This window comes from Haliotis cracherodii, unplaced genomic scaffold, assembly GCF_022045235.1.
Source record: "Haliotis cracherodii isolate W230 unplaced genomic scaffold, xgHalCrac1.p SCAF_2, whole genome shotgun sequence".
Taxonomy (NCBI): Eukaryota; Metazoa; Mollusca; class Gastropoda; order Lepetellida; family Haliotidae; genus Haliotis; species Haliotis cracherodii.
Window position 1 is genome coordinate 60,980,473 of NW_027266275.1, and position 14,078 is coordinate 60,994,550.

Sequence of the window (14,078 nt, forward strand, 5' to 3'; positions counted from 1 at the left end):
GTTAGTGAAATTTAACGTCACATCGGCAATATTTCAGCCATATCGTGACGACGAATAAGAGAAAACATTCAAACTAAAAACGGAACAAGAATTTATAACAAGAAGTTAAGTCACAGTAGTATCTTTATTGCATATAATGTTTCTGTGAAACAGTATTGGTACAAACACTAGCATCATACCAAAAGACGTTTAAAGATGGTACTTGTTGTTACCCTGCCTGGCGCTCAGCATTAAGACTGGTCGCCTCGGGGTCAGTATACTGTGTCTGAGTGGGGTATTCATGTTAAATTGCGATAAGGTATCTCAGTGGGCTAGCACTATTAAACCTGCATTAGTTCAGACTAGTACAAGCAGTAACACACACACACACACACACGTGCATGCATGTCGTTATATAAGTCCAATAATTTTGGACCCGACGTTAAATCCCATTTCACCTCAGAAACACTATCATACGTCTTGCTTCACTATTATGAAACCTTTGTAATGAAGAACGTCGACATGGGGTGAAATGCCCACGTGAACACATAACTAAACCATTCACCAGAAAACGTCAAAGTTGATCGTATAGACAGGCATGCTTAATAAATCCTTGATAACATCTGTGTCTACTGTTGCGAATGCTGGCTGTGGTGTCGGTTTCGGTAAAGACCAACAGGCGATAACAACAGCATTGTACCAACCGTCCAGGTCCTGCTGACTGGGTGTATCATATAACGTTATTATAGTGTGTGCGCTTGTTCTTGTGATTGTGCCTTCAGTAAGGTCATTAAAACTAGGAGGTATCCGGCGTAACACTCGGTGGTGTCTGAAATTCCTCTGATGTCTTGCGAAATAGCCTTAACAATATAAACTGACGTCCAAAAGGAACCGGGCGGACGCTCTACCACTAGACCACGGAGGCGGTTTTTTAAGCTTGTAAAGTAGGTTATGGTCTAGTGGTAGAGCGTCCGGAGAGCGGAAGGTCCGGGGTTCGATCCCCGACCGCGTCATACCAAAAGACGTTAAAAGATGGTACTTGTTGTTACCCTGTCTGGCGCTCGGCATTAAGGGGCTTAAACAAGGACTGGTCGGCTCGGAGTCAGTATACTGTGTCTGAGTGGGGTATTCATGTTAAACTGCGGCATGGTATCTCAATGAGCTAGCACTATAAATCGGTACAAGCAGCCACACAAACACACACACGTACATGCACGTCGCTATATAAGTGCAATAATCTTGGACGCGACGTTAAACCCCATTTCACCTCACCAACAAGCTTAAAAAATATTTACCTGTATTAAAATAATGATGACTCCCTGAATATAATCCGACCTCGGCAATGTCGGATACGTCCATTTTATGACAGGGTTTTTTAACTTTGGTGTTTCCAACAACATATTCTCACAATTCTCACGTAGATTATCGGTACCTTTTCTCCCAGTGCTGAATGTCATTTATCTCCCACTTTGGAATACGATCGTTCGGCCATTGCGTTTATGTGCGTTGCCCAGGTACATCTATGGGAACAACTCACCAGCCACGTCCCTCTAAACAATAACGTCGCCCAGTTTACGACGTCATCGACAAGCGTGAATATTCAGAAATGACGTCATGATAGAACAATCGTGAAATTAACTATGCTTGGTTCTTCATAGTTCTTCTTGGGGCGGTCGGGTAGCCTAGTGGTTAAAGCGTTTGCTCGTCACGCCGAAGACCCGGGTTCGATTCCCGACATGGTAACAATGTGTGAAGCCCATTTCTGGTGTCCCCCGCCGTGATATTGCTGGAATATTGCTAAAAGCGGCGTAAAACCATACTCACTCACTCACTTCATAGTTCTTTGCAATTTATCGCATAGCTATTATACATGTACCGATTTGGTTTTGTTATTCATCATGTTTTCATTACCTTGTCCAAGAAACAAAAGACAAGTACAGTAAACTACGATTATAACGAACTCGAAGGGACCACTAATATTATTTCGTAATAACCGTAGTTCGTTATAAGCATATATACAAAAAAAAGGCCGGGACTAAAACATAAGTTCGTTATATCGGTCAGTTTGTTATAAACGTAGTTTACTGTAATGTAACCATCATGAAATATTGGTGAAAGTTCCACGCTGAAATAAATTCGCTTTGGGCAGATAATCCGTTAGTTTTACTTCGTAGCTAGTAGGTTATTCTGTACCATGTGACGTCACAATGCGTGAGATACGTTTTCGCCTGGTACACGATAATATATATCGTAGATATAAAACATAATAAAAGAAGGTTTACCATTGAATGACCAGAGGATCAGCGAACCCCTATTTAGCACGACGCACATTGCAATAGTTACGTTTAGAAAACAGAAATCTACAACCGTCAAATTATGTTAAAAAGTGAAACAGGCAAATAACTTTAGGTGCAAGATTAGATTAGTAAGTTTTTCTTTTGACATTGAAAACGAGTTACCCAGATATTATTGTAGCATTTAACTACAAACAACTGTGAGAATATATCGACCGGTACACAAAAGGAATAGATAAAAAGGGAAAATAACTCACGAAAACACCACGTTATGAACGTCATGTAGCTTTCGGGAGCACGTGTAGCCAGATGTTCGAGTACCCACAATTCAAAGTGCTGATTTGCGCCTGTTTATTGAGCCGTGCAAGGAATCCCGGGTCTTGGTTTGAATCCCTTAGTTTCTTTGGTGAGCATCCTGTTCTTGTTCCTAAATGTAACGGTAAAGTAGTAAAATACCGTAACTTCGGACTTTCCTCCAACGTTAAACTGACACGCCATGATAAGTATGACTGACGTGATGTTGAAGGCAACGTTAACCTTCACCCCATCATCAAGTTTTCACAATGCAAATACAACCACATTATTGTTTGTAAAATCAAACCAACATGATCATTTACAAAATCGTTTTCAAGAAGTATTTTACTCTTTCTGAAATTGACCATAGGAGCAATCCACAGAAGCAAATAACTATTCCTATTGCGAGGCATATATTTGTATGGCATTCCTTGGTTGTAGTCTATCCGATGGATGCCAGGGTACAAGGCCAAAGCACTGTTGGACAAACTGAAACAGGCGTTTCCCTTGCCGTCAGACTGGGACATCCCGCTGCTGACGTTGGTTCCCGACGCTCTGACGGAGAAGGAGGTGGACCTTGTTCAAAGCTCGGCGTTTTGTGACAGGTAATGGCCGATGGTTGTGTCTCAAAGGGCGATAACTCTCCTATGACTTCCGTCGCTGGTTCCCAGGCGAATGTGCGTTGGGACAACCTTTTATATGTACAGACAGAGCCAAGTAAAAATGGTTCCATGTTGTAACCTCTTTAAAAAACGGTGGTTTACTTGGTTAAGGGCTCCTTTAACTTTGGCTTGGCACTCTTAAATTCAAACCGAAGTGAGTTTGTGAAACAACAGGCGATCATTGCATGTGGTTGTGTTATAGCGTCGGATCTAAATGTCACATTGCAAAGACATGGAATTTCAAAGACATACATTACATATTTCAAAGAAAATACGTAACACATTTCAAAGGTATAACTATGATATATACCTTAGTCATAACCATTACGGGGCAGTCGGGTAGCCTAGCGGTTAAAGCGTTCGCTCGTCACGCCGAAGACCCGGGTTCGATTGCCGATATGGGCACAATGTGTGAAGCCAATTTCTGGTGTCCCCCGCCGTGATATTGCTGGAATATTGCTAAAAGCGGGGTAAAACCAAACTCAATCACTCACTCACCCACTCATAACCATTACACTTAAGAAAAATTAGGATATATTTCAAAGGCATGGAAAATAAATTCAAAGACATATACATGACACATTCAAAGCTATACACATGACACATATAACTGAAACAATCAAAAGCATATACATGACACATTCAAAGGAACACCATAATCGACATGATCATGATGTTCGTGTGTCAGCACCAAACACGTGCCGGTGGATCCAACCAAAGTGATAATGTCGATCACTAAAGTTTTACATGCCTCATAGCGAAGATTGCCGTGAGATTGCATTGTTGTTGAAGCGCTCTTGGTTGAAGATCGTCTTTCCAGTGGCACCATATGTGAAGGCCATGCTTTGTATTCCCGTCGACTGATATTGCTGAAATGCTCTTGGCTTTATTCAATATCGTGATTTTGTAATTTAATTATTTTTTATTTAATTGAAATATGTAGCACCCAGATGGAACGTCTCGTACACAATGACTTCTACAACTACATAACTCGGGGAGTGAAGATTCGAATTGCTGAACGGATCCGAAGCTGTGTTGGTCAGCCACTGTCCTCATGGTCAGCCGACACGCTACAGATGTACGCTCCGTATATTATCTACCTGTCCGAGAAGCAACTGTTAGCCGAGATGCCCATGTCAACAGTATGTATTATTGTCAAGACAAGTAGGTTTAACCCAGCTTGTTGCTAGCCTTATTGTTTATTGCACCCCATACACCAAAAACTAGGATATCCGAACACTCACCGTCGGCTGTCCTTCCGTCCAAATGGCCAACTTGGTTTCCAGAGCTCAAGTCTTTATATAGTACCGTTTGCTTATGGTTTATAAATTACTTCTATTGATTTCAAAATAGTTTTCATTTTCAACTCGTAACAATAAAACCTGTCAAAGTAATCTCGTGAAGACTGAATGAATCTTTCACTATCTTATATAGGCCGTTATTTGTTTCGTTTCTATGGTTATTAGACCATCGTTTACAACAAATATACGTCAAGCTAAGTGAAAACGTTTAAAGTTACAAAATGTCCTTATGTAATGAACGACTGCCAAGAAATGCCACTCAAACAATATCTCCATTACATCCGACGATATACTCCTGAATTACAAAATATTACTTCAGTACTTAAGGCCACCGTCGACTTCGCCCTAAAATATGCACCTGGACCCTGCGTGTGCATGCGTTGTGCAGAATTGCGTCCTTTGGTAATCAGGATCCACTTAGCCTGTCCTCGAACCCAAATTTGCCCAGGGGCTGAATAGCTACGCCCCCAATACACTCAGCCACGTTCAAAGGGAGGGACCAGTAAGTAACCTAAAACTGTTACTGGTCGTTTTTCAGTAAGTAACCTAAAACTGTTACTGGTCGTTTTTCAGTAAGTAACCTAAATCTGTTGCTGGTCGTTTTTCAGTAAGTAACCTAAAACTGTTGCTGGTCCTTTTTTCAGTAAGTAACCTAAAACTGTTACTGGTCCTTTTTTCAGTAAGTAACCTAAAACTGTTGCTCGTCCTTTTTTCAGTAAGTAACCTAAAACTGTTAATGGTCGTTTTTCAGTAAGTAACCTAAAACTGTTGCTGGTCGTTTTTCAGTAAGTAACCTAAAACTGTTAATGGTCCTTTTTTCAGTAAGTAACCTAAAACTGTTGCTGGTCGTTTTTCAGTAAGTAACCTAAAACTGTTAATGGTCCTTTTTTTTCAGTAAGTAACCTAAAACTGTTAATGGTCCTTTTTTCAGTAAGTAACCTAAAACTGTTACTGGTCCTTTTTTCAGTAAGTAACCTAAAACTGTTGCTCGTCCTTTTTTCAGTAAGTAACCTAAAACTGTTGCTGGTCGTTTTTCAGTAAGTAACCTAAAACTGTTGCAGGTCCTTTTTTCAGTAAGTAACCTAAAACTGTTGCTGGTCCTTTTTTCAGTAGGTAACCTAAAACTGTTGCTGGTCGTTTTCAGTAAGTAACCTAAAACTGTTAATGGTCCTTTTTTCAGAAAGTAACCTAAAACTGTTGCTGGTCGTTTTTCAGTAAGTAACCTAAAACTGTTGCTGGTCGTTTTTCAGTAAGTAACCTAAAACTGTTAATGGTCCTTTTTTCAGTAAGTAACCTAAAACTGTTAATGGTCCTTTTTCAGTAAGTAACCTAAAACTGTTAATGGTCCTTTTTTCAGTAAGTAACCTAAAACTGTTGCTGGTCGTTTTTCAGTAAGTAACCTAAAACTGTTAATGGTCCTTTTTTCAGTAAGTAACCTAAAACTGTTGCTGGTCGTTTTTCAGTAAGTAACCTAAAACTGTTAATGGTCCTTTTTTCAGAAAGTAACCTAAAACTGTTGTTGGTCGTTTTTCAGTAAGTAACCTAAAACTGTTGCTGGTCGTTTTTCAGTAAGTAACCTAAAACTGTTGCTGGTCGTTTTTCAGTAAGTAACCTAAAACTGTTAATGGTCCTTTTTTTTCAGTAAGTAACCTAAAACTGTTACTCGTCCTTTTATCAGTAAGTAACCTAAAACTGTTACTGGTCCTTTTTTCAGTAAGTAACCTAAAACTGTTGCTCGTCCTTTTTTCAGTAAGTAACCTAAAACTGTTGCTGGTCGTTTTTCAGTAAGTAACCTAAAACTGTTGCTGGTCGTTTTTCAGTAAGTAACTTAAAACTGTTAATGGTCCTTTTTTCAGTAAGTAACCTAAAACTGTTAATGGTCCTTTTTTCAGTAAGTAACCTAAAACTGTTGCTGGTCGTTTTTCAGTAAGTAACTTAAAACTGTTAATGGTCCTTTTTTCAGTAAGTAACCTAAAACTGTTGCTGGTCGTTTTTCAGTAAGTAACCTAAAACTGTTACTGGTCCTTTTTTCAGTAAGTAACCTAAAACTGTTAATGGTCCTTTTTTCAGTAAGTAACCTAAAACTGTTGCTGGTCGTTTTTCAGTAAGTAACCTAAAACTGTTAATGGTCCTTTTTTCAGTAAGTAACCTAAAACTGTTACTGGTCGTTTTTCAGTAAGTGTTCTGATGGTTTCCTCCAGTGGTAAACGTGTAAGACCTGCAGCAATTCGGGCTTTCATCCCACATCAAGCTGACACGCCGTGATATAACTGTAATAGAACTGTTCAAAGCGGTGTTAAACACAACTCACTCACTCCTTCCTCCAGGTGGCTGCCCACATAGCTTTGTTCACCAATGAGACTGACATTATGCGGACGAAGTTCTTCAATGCGGTGGCCTGGCTTGTCGAGACGTACTGGCTTGAGGCATCCGGAACCCTGGACGACCAAACAAAAACTCTGTAAGTAATGCTTTAGTCATCAACGTTACATGCACCCCCACAGGAGAGGGTACCGGTGTAGCCTTGTGACGTTACAGCTCAGAAGACCAAGTTCGCTTAGGATCACTGAACTTAGAGGAGTTGGAATATCCCCATTAGCTGCATTAAGTCATAACTGCCGGACAAGAAATATACACTTGAAAACTGGATTTGACCAAAACATTGCAATTGTTATCAAAAGGTTACAAGGCTGAAAACAGTCGCCGAAACACTGCAAACTTACGGTAAAAAAACACAAATATGTACGCGTATCTAATACATCAGCATCGAATAAACATGTCTTGTTTGTTTCATGTTTAGTCGCCTTCAGACATGAGTGTAATTTTTTTCCCCTGCAGATAAGTAATATTTTCCCCACCGTCCCTCCCTCCGCCAATCACTCCGGGGACAACTGTCACGGACCAACACATCAATCTTATATTAGCCAATGGGGTTTTCCTTAACAACAATATCAGGAATTGCTCGGTGTTATTTATCTCAGGAGTATAATAATATTGCCCTTCTTTATATGTAACTCAATTCGGGGTGGGGTAGCCCATTGGTTAAAGCGTTTGCTCCTCACGTCGAACACCCGGGTTCGATTCCCAACATGGGAACAATGTATGAAGCCCATTTTTGGTGTCCCCCGCGGTGATATTGCTGAATAATTGCTAAAACCGGCGTAAAACAATACCCACTTACTCTAACTCAATTCCTTTTCATTATTAGACTCGTGTGTGTGAATCTGAAATTTGCAATGGACGACAAATTCTTCGCCAGTTTGAGCAACGATGAGATGAAGATCTATTTTGAGCTCAAAGATGTGTGTTCTCCTCTTAAAATATCTGAGGCAGAAGTAAGTATACCTAACTATGAACAGTTGGTATAAACAAGGGTGAATGTGCACCTTGCTTGTATGAACGCTGACACCCTTCGGTCCTTCCGTAACTTGTATCGGGTTGGTTGGTTGGTTGTTTAACGCCGCTCTCTGCAATATTCCAGCTATATGACGGCAGTCTGTAAATAATCGAGTCTGGACCAGACAATCCAGTGATTGATATCATGGACATCGATCCACGCAATTGGGATCGATGACATGCATCAGCCAAGTCAGCGAGTCTGACCACCCGATCCCGTTAGTCGCCTTTTACAACAAGCATAGTCACCCTTTACGGTAAGCATGGGTTGCTGAAGACCTATTGTACCCCGGAATCTTCACGGGTCACTTGTAATCGGGGTAAGCCGTTGTGCATATCATGCAAAGTAACTATGAGCATATAGATTGATAGGTGGATATTTGTAATATTAGGATAAAACTACTTAAGGACAATGTGGCTTAAAACTTTCTCACTGGCTCACTCTCAACGTGTACAGAATCACCACTTGACTAATAAGGGTACCGTACATGTGGTTTATAATAATTTATGTATTTGAGGGTAAGAAAAAAGCACAACTTCTTCTTCCATTTCAAACTGATGTTATTGCATCGGTGGGGGCGGTGGGGTAGCCTTGTGGTTAAAGCGTTCGCTCGTCACGGCGAAGACCCGGGTTCAATTAACGACTTGGGTACAATGTGTGAAGCCCATTTCTGGTTTTCCCCCGCCGTGATATTGCTGGAATATTTCTAAAACTAAGGTAAAACCATACTCACTCACTCACACTAATGCGGAATTACTATTACCAGCTACCCCGTCATATTTGGAGTAAATTGCTTGAAATCTTTTATGTCTTTGTTGCAATTGAAAAAAAATAACAAAAAATTCGACTGTCTACCGAGCCATGAAACATCAATACTCTTCAAATCATCAAAGCAAAAGAGGATTTTGGTTTACTTGCTTTAATTATATACTTGCTTAATAATCAATAAGAATATAATTTCACAGTTTTGTGATAAAGGTGGCGATATAATCGCCTCGCGGTGTCATTCATTCAATTAGGAAACGGACAATAAAACACTGCAGGGAGAAAAAAACATGGTTTATTTTCCACTCCCTGCAGTGTTTTTTTGTACGACAAAGAACTCCCACTCGTCGTTTATTTCTTCTGTGAGATATCAACATTTGTACAGCCTTTTCAAGGAGTATAAGTAATTTGTACAAGCTTTAAAAACATTTACCCGTATTTAAATAGTGATGACTCCCCGAATACAATCCAGCCTTAGGTTTGGTATTTTCACAATTGTCACGTCGATTTTCTGCACCTTTTCTCCCAATACCGATTGTCATATCTCGCCCACTTTTGGGTGCGATCGTTCAACCTTTGCGTTCATCTGCGCTGTCCAGCTACATCTATAGGGAACAACTCACTAGACACCTCCCTCTCAAAGTAACGTCGTCTAATTTACGACGTCATCAAGATGCGAGCGCATGTTCGAATCTACATAAATGACGCCATGATAGAACAATGTTTTATCGTGAAATAAACCAAGCTTCGTTCTTCATTGTTCTTTCCGATTTATGGTGTCGGTATGTTATATTTGTGATTAAGCAAGCTTTTTCACTGAACAGGTCGCGCCTGTGATCGAGTTATACGTAGCGGCACAAGGATTCACATGGGATGTGGAACACTTATCGCTGTTCGGGGACATTATGGGAGGAGTGCGACTGTCCATTCTCGAGGCTATTCCTACAGATCTGTTCTGCAACAACTGGGTGTCTCTCAAAGACACGGGCTTCCCTTATCCGGTGGTATATGTATCTTAATACCATTTTGCTAAATGTACATCTGTGAATCCAGACGCCATGCTCTAAGTAACAAGGGACACTGGTCGCCTAGCTGTCCAAGAGTTGCGTCCCTTTGCCGTGCCAGAAATCTGTGGTCGTGGTTCTTAGAATCCTTCTGACTATGTTTCTAGTTTTGTCAGCACTATACCCTGTGCTCGTGGGTTTTTACTAATGTGGTAAACGTCTAAGACCTGAACCATTTCGAGCTTTCCTCACATCAAGCTGACACGACGTAATGTAACTGGAATACTGTTTTAAGCGGCGTTTAACCAAATTCACTTGCTCAGTCTAAGCTATATTTCTGTGTGTGAAAGTAAGATATGGGTTTTTATTACTAAATGGAAAAGGTTAAAAGAATGTGAATCTCGTGAAGCAACATACGTGTACATCAAGCTAATGAACTTATCCGATTTTATATGGTGTTATCACAGAACAAACAATACACAAATTAGTATATAATGTTTCAGATATTGTCGCTGTGGAAGAAGTGTAAAGACATCATAAAATTAGCACCGGTGAGTACTACTGACCATCGCATGTTATCTGGTCACGGGGTATATGTATACACTTCATATTGTGCTGGAAGAAATAGATAAGATGATGTGTTTATGTATGAAACGCTTCTTTTGTTTTATATCAAAATATGCAAAACCATAGAAAACATGGCTGCGAATCAAAAAAAAAACTTTCTGTCTTTCATTTTGCACACATTGAGAAAAAAAGTATGCACCTTTTGAAACCACACGCTCAGTATTGACTAGCTACGATGATTATTATTAAAGAAACGAAATTATGCTTCATAGTTTTAGGGTTTCTTCAGTTTCGGTGCAGACTGATTTGTTACAAGATTCAAAGCTTTTAAAACGTTTTATGGTAGACGTGTTGTTTTAGGTTAACAATTGACTTGCCTTTGCATGTGTTTGTGACGGGTGCCACCGGTGGGGCAGGATAGGCTCACCTTTTCGCTCACACCTGGTATCATCACTATTTGATAGTGATTCATAAACACATGCTCATCATTTAGTCGGAGTCGTACTATCAACTCTGCTTTTGGAAGAGATTTCTTATGAATATGTAAAGGTTTCATCGCTCTCATTTACAACCATATTTGTAACACTGATACAATATGGCGTGTGAACTACTTGTATATGCTGTCTTCCACGACACTGCTTCTTCATTCAAGTGACGGTACATTACAAGGTCTACCTAGATGTTCGATACTACTTTGCCACTTAAAATAACACACGTTTATGTCTCCAGTTTGATTCCTGGGACTGTACCAAAATTGAGTCTGTGGGGAGCTTTCTGGTCGTGGTGACGGAGACAGAAGCCGATATCATCCCTGCGACCGCCTTCATGGAGTGCTCGGTCTACCTGCAGGAAGTGGCTGACAGGACCGGCGTATGCCAGAAGAATCCCGCACTTTGTGACGTCGTTGTCGGGAAGGTTAGAAAACACCAAACTTAATGAGTCAAGGTTGTCGGTATGCTTAGTAAACACCAAACTCTATGTGACGTCGTTGTCTGGAAGGTTTGTAAACACCAAACTCAATGAGTCAAGGTTGTCGGTTAGGTGAGTAAACATCAAACTCCATGTGACGTCATTGTCGGGAAGGTTAGTCAACACCAAACTCAATGAGTCAAGGTTGTCGGTATTATTAGTAAACACCAAACTCTATGTGACGCCGTTGTCTGGAAGGTTAGTAAACACCAAACTTAATGAGTCAAGGTTGTCGGGAAGGTGAGTAAACACCAAACTCTATCTGACGTCGTTGTCGGGAAGGTTAGTAAACACCAAACTCAGTGTGACAAGGTTGTCAGGAACGTCGATGAACACCTAAATCAATATGACGTCGATGTCGGGAAGGTTTGTGAACACCCTGCTCCTTGTGACGTCTTTGTCAAGAAGGTAAGTGCACTTTAAACATCAAAGTTTCAAAGTTTATTTCAGAAGAAAGGCCATTGGCCCACGTACAATAAATTACAAAAATCAATTTTGAGACAGATGTGCGTTTTGTCAAACAAATTGAGAGTTGTACATAAACTTTGCACAATTAACCAACATCAACTGCTTATTGCATGACAATAGAGAGTACAATTTTCTTAGACATGGGTTATGACAATAATATTTTGGGAAATATCTGTTTCATAAATGCTTATAATATGGACATACTAACATTTACTTTAAACATCAAGCTCCTTGTGACGTCTTTGTCTGGAAGGTTTGTAAACACCAAACTCTATATAACATCGTTGTTTTAAAGGTTAGTGAAAACTTTGCTCTATATGACGTCGTTGTCGGGAAGGTTACGAAACACCAAACTCTAGTATGTGACGCCGTTGTCCGGAAGGATAGTGAAATCCTTGCTCTATATGACGTCGTTGTCGGGAAGGTTACGAAACACCAAACTCTAGTATCAGGCTAAAGCAACTTTTTCAGTGCCTAAATTTCTTAACAGGTCTGTATTTGCCGATTGAATGCAAGCATCACATTTACATGAATTCTGCTGCTGTGAATAATGCAAAATTGAAACCTGAAGAAGCATTTTATGCAAACTTATTTAAAAGTTGGTTATTATTGGTTTATACATACCCAAGAGATTCGACCCGAGGGAGTAAAAATATGTTGAACACTGAAAAAGAAATAGAGATACTAAGTATGACTGATAACGTATGAGCAGATACTATATACATCTCCCCTTTGCAGATGAAAGAGGCGAGCGGCTCCCTGAGTAGTGCACTCGAGCAGTTCGGCTCCACATTCATGAAGGCGATAGATGACGTCAGCCCAGCTGATATTAAGCTCGACGAGATAACGTCATTGGCTTCATTGCCTGTTGACACAGAAATGGTATGTACACTAAACTGACAAAAGATTATCATTATTAGTTGTAATTGTGATAGTCATATATCATGTAGAGTAAACTACGTTTGTAACGAACACGCTTATAACGACCTGACGGGTATAACTAACATAGTTTTTGGGCCCGGCCATTTGCTGTACATGTGCTGTATATATGCTTATAAAGAACTACGGTTATATCGAACTAATATTAGTGGTCCCTTTGAGTTCGTTATAACCGTAGTTTACTGTAATGGATAGTGTTATCGGTCCAAAAAATGTGCACATGAGGTCCCAAAACAGTGACTTCAAGCAGTAGGATCTATACATTAATGCAATGATTATCTCATTAAAATCAGATCTTAGTTCTCGCATCCGCGAAACAAAGTTCTGAGCATTTGTCACCAATCGCCCCCTTCCGTAACCTACAAGCTTGACCCGGAATAACACGAATGGTCACGAATGAGTTCTGAGGACATCCCATTACGGGTCACGTCAGACCGACCTTTCGCGAACGTTGACCGACCAATGGAATGACTAAGAAGACGACAACAGCCAATCAGAAGGCAGCTTAATCGAGCGTTAGGGCACGACTTTCAAACTGGCGACTACGCTTCGAAACATATTTTGACATATACTCGATTAAAAAAATAAAAACTGAACAAAAGAACATTCTGGAATGGCTAATAGACAGTCTAGATTGTATGAATACAGACATAAAGCCCATAACTGTCGTTCGGAATACCCTGTGTGTGTTTTTTCGAGGTTGCACTATAAAAAAATCACATTCCAACTGTCACTTTCATGATCTGATAAGCGATGCTCTGATTGGTTGGATGAAAGGTCGTTCTGACATGACCCACAATGGAATGTCCGCAGATCTTTGTTTAGCGGTAGCGAGAACTAAGATCTAATTTTAATGAGATTGACATAAATGTGATGTCTGCTTGGTAAAAGGACTATGGCATAACGTTGTAGTTTAGATACAGCTTTCCTTATGTGTAAATTCGTATGTAAACAAACGTGCCAGCAAATCATTTGACATACAGGAAGCGGTTCACTCAGGCATTGTATTCTTACGCGATTGCCGAAGTTATTTCTTAACTGAAGTGTCTTATAAACTTGGATTATTTTAAGAATGACATTATGTGATGAAGATATCATCCGCGTGTCTTTCTGTATCGTTAGTATCATATAACTGATAAACTGACTAAATACAATTTGTATTTTTAATAAATGATATTTACGATACGACATGTACTCCGCTAATATTCTTTCTATATTGATAATATAAATGCAACTCTTACAGAGCGAAACCACCTTAGTCAGCCTGGAATCCAATCTGAAATCTGTCACCCCGATACAAAACACTTCTGCGTCAGGATTTGATTTTTATAAAAGGTCAAAGGAGGATGCGTGGGTTTTTCAGCCTATCAAATGTCAGCTTTCTAAAACCACACAGCTTCATTACTTTGTCACGTCGATTCGAGCCCAGCGAACACCAT

General features: G+C 40.0%; 1 protein-coding gene across 1 annotated transcript in view; it reads left to right on the forward strand.

Moving 5' to 3' along the window:
• Positions 1-14,078, forward strand: part of LOC139467711 (uncharacterized) — a 70,161-nt gene that overhangs the window by 36,902 nt on the left and 19,181 nt on the right. Inside the window, exons 5-12 of the mRNA XM_071249221.1 lie at positions 3,009-3,172; positions 4,173-4,371; positions 6,858-6,991; positions 7,739-7,865; positions 9,517-9,696; positions 10,200-10,247; positions 10,993-11,178; positions 12,439-12,582. Coding sequence (XP_071105322.1) covers positions 3,009-3,172; positions 4,173-4,371; positions 6,858-6,991; positions 7,739-7,865; positions 9,517-9,696; positions 10,200-10,247; positions 10,993-11,178; positions 12,439-12,582 — 1,182 coding nt within the window. The remainder of the gene's footprint in view (positions 1-3,008; positions 3,173-4,172; positions 4,372-6,857; positions 6,992-7,738; positions 7,866-9,516; positions 9,697-10,199; positions 10,248-10,992; positions 11,179-12,438; positions 12,583-14,078) is intronic.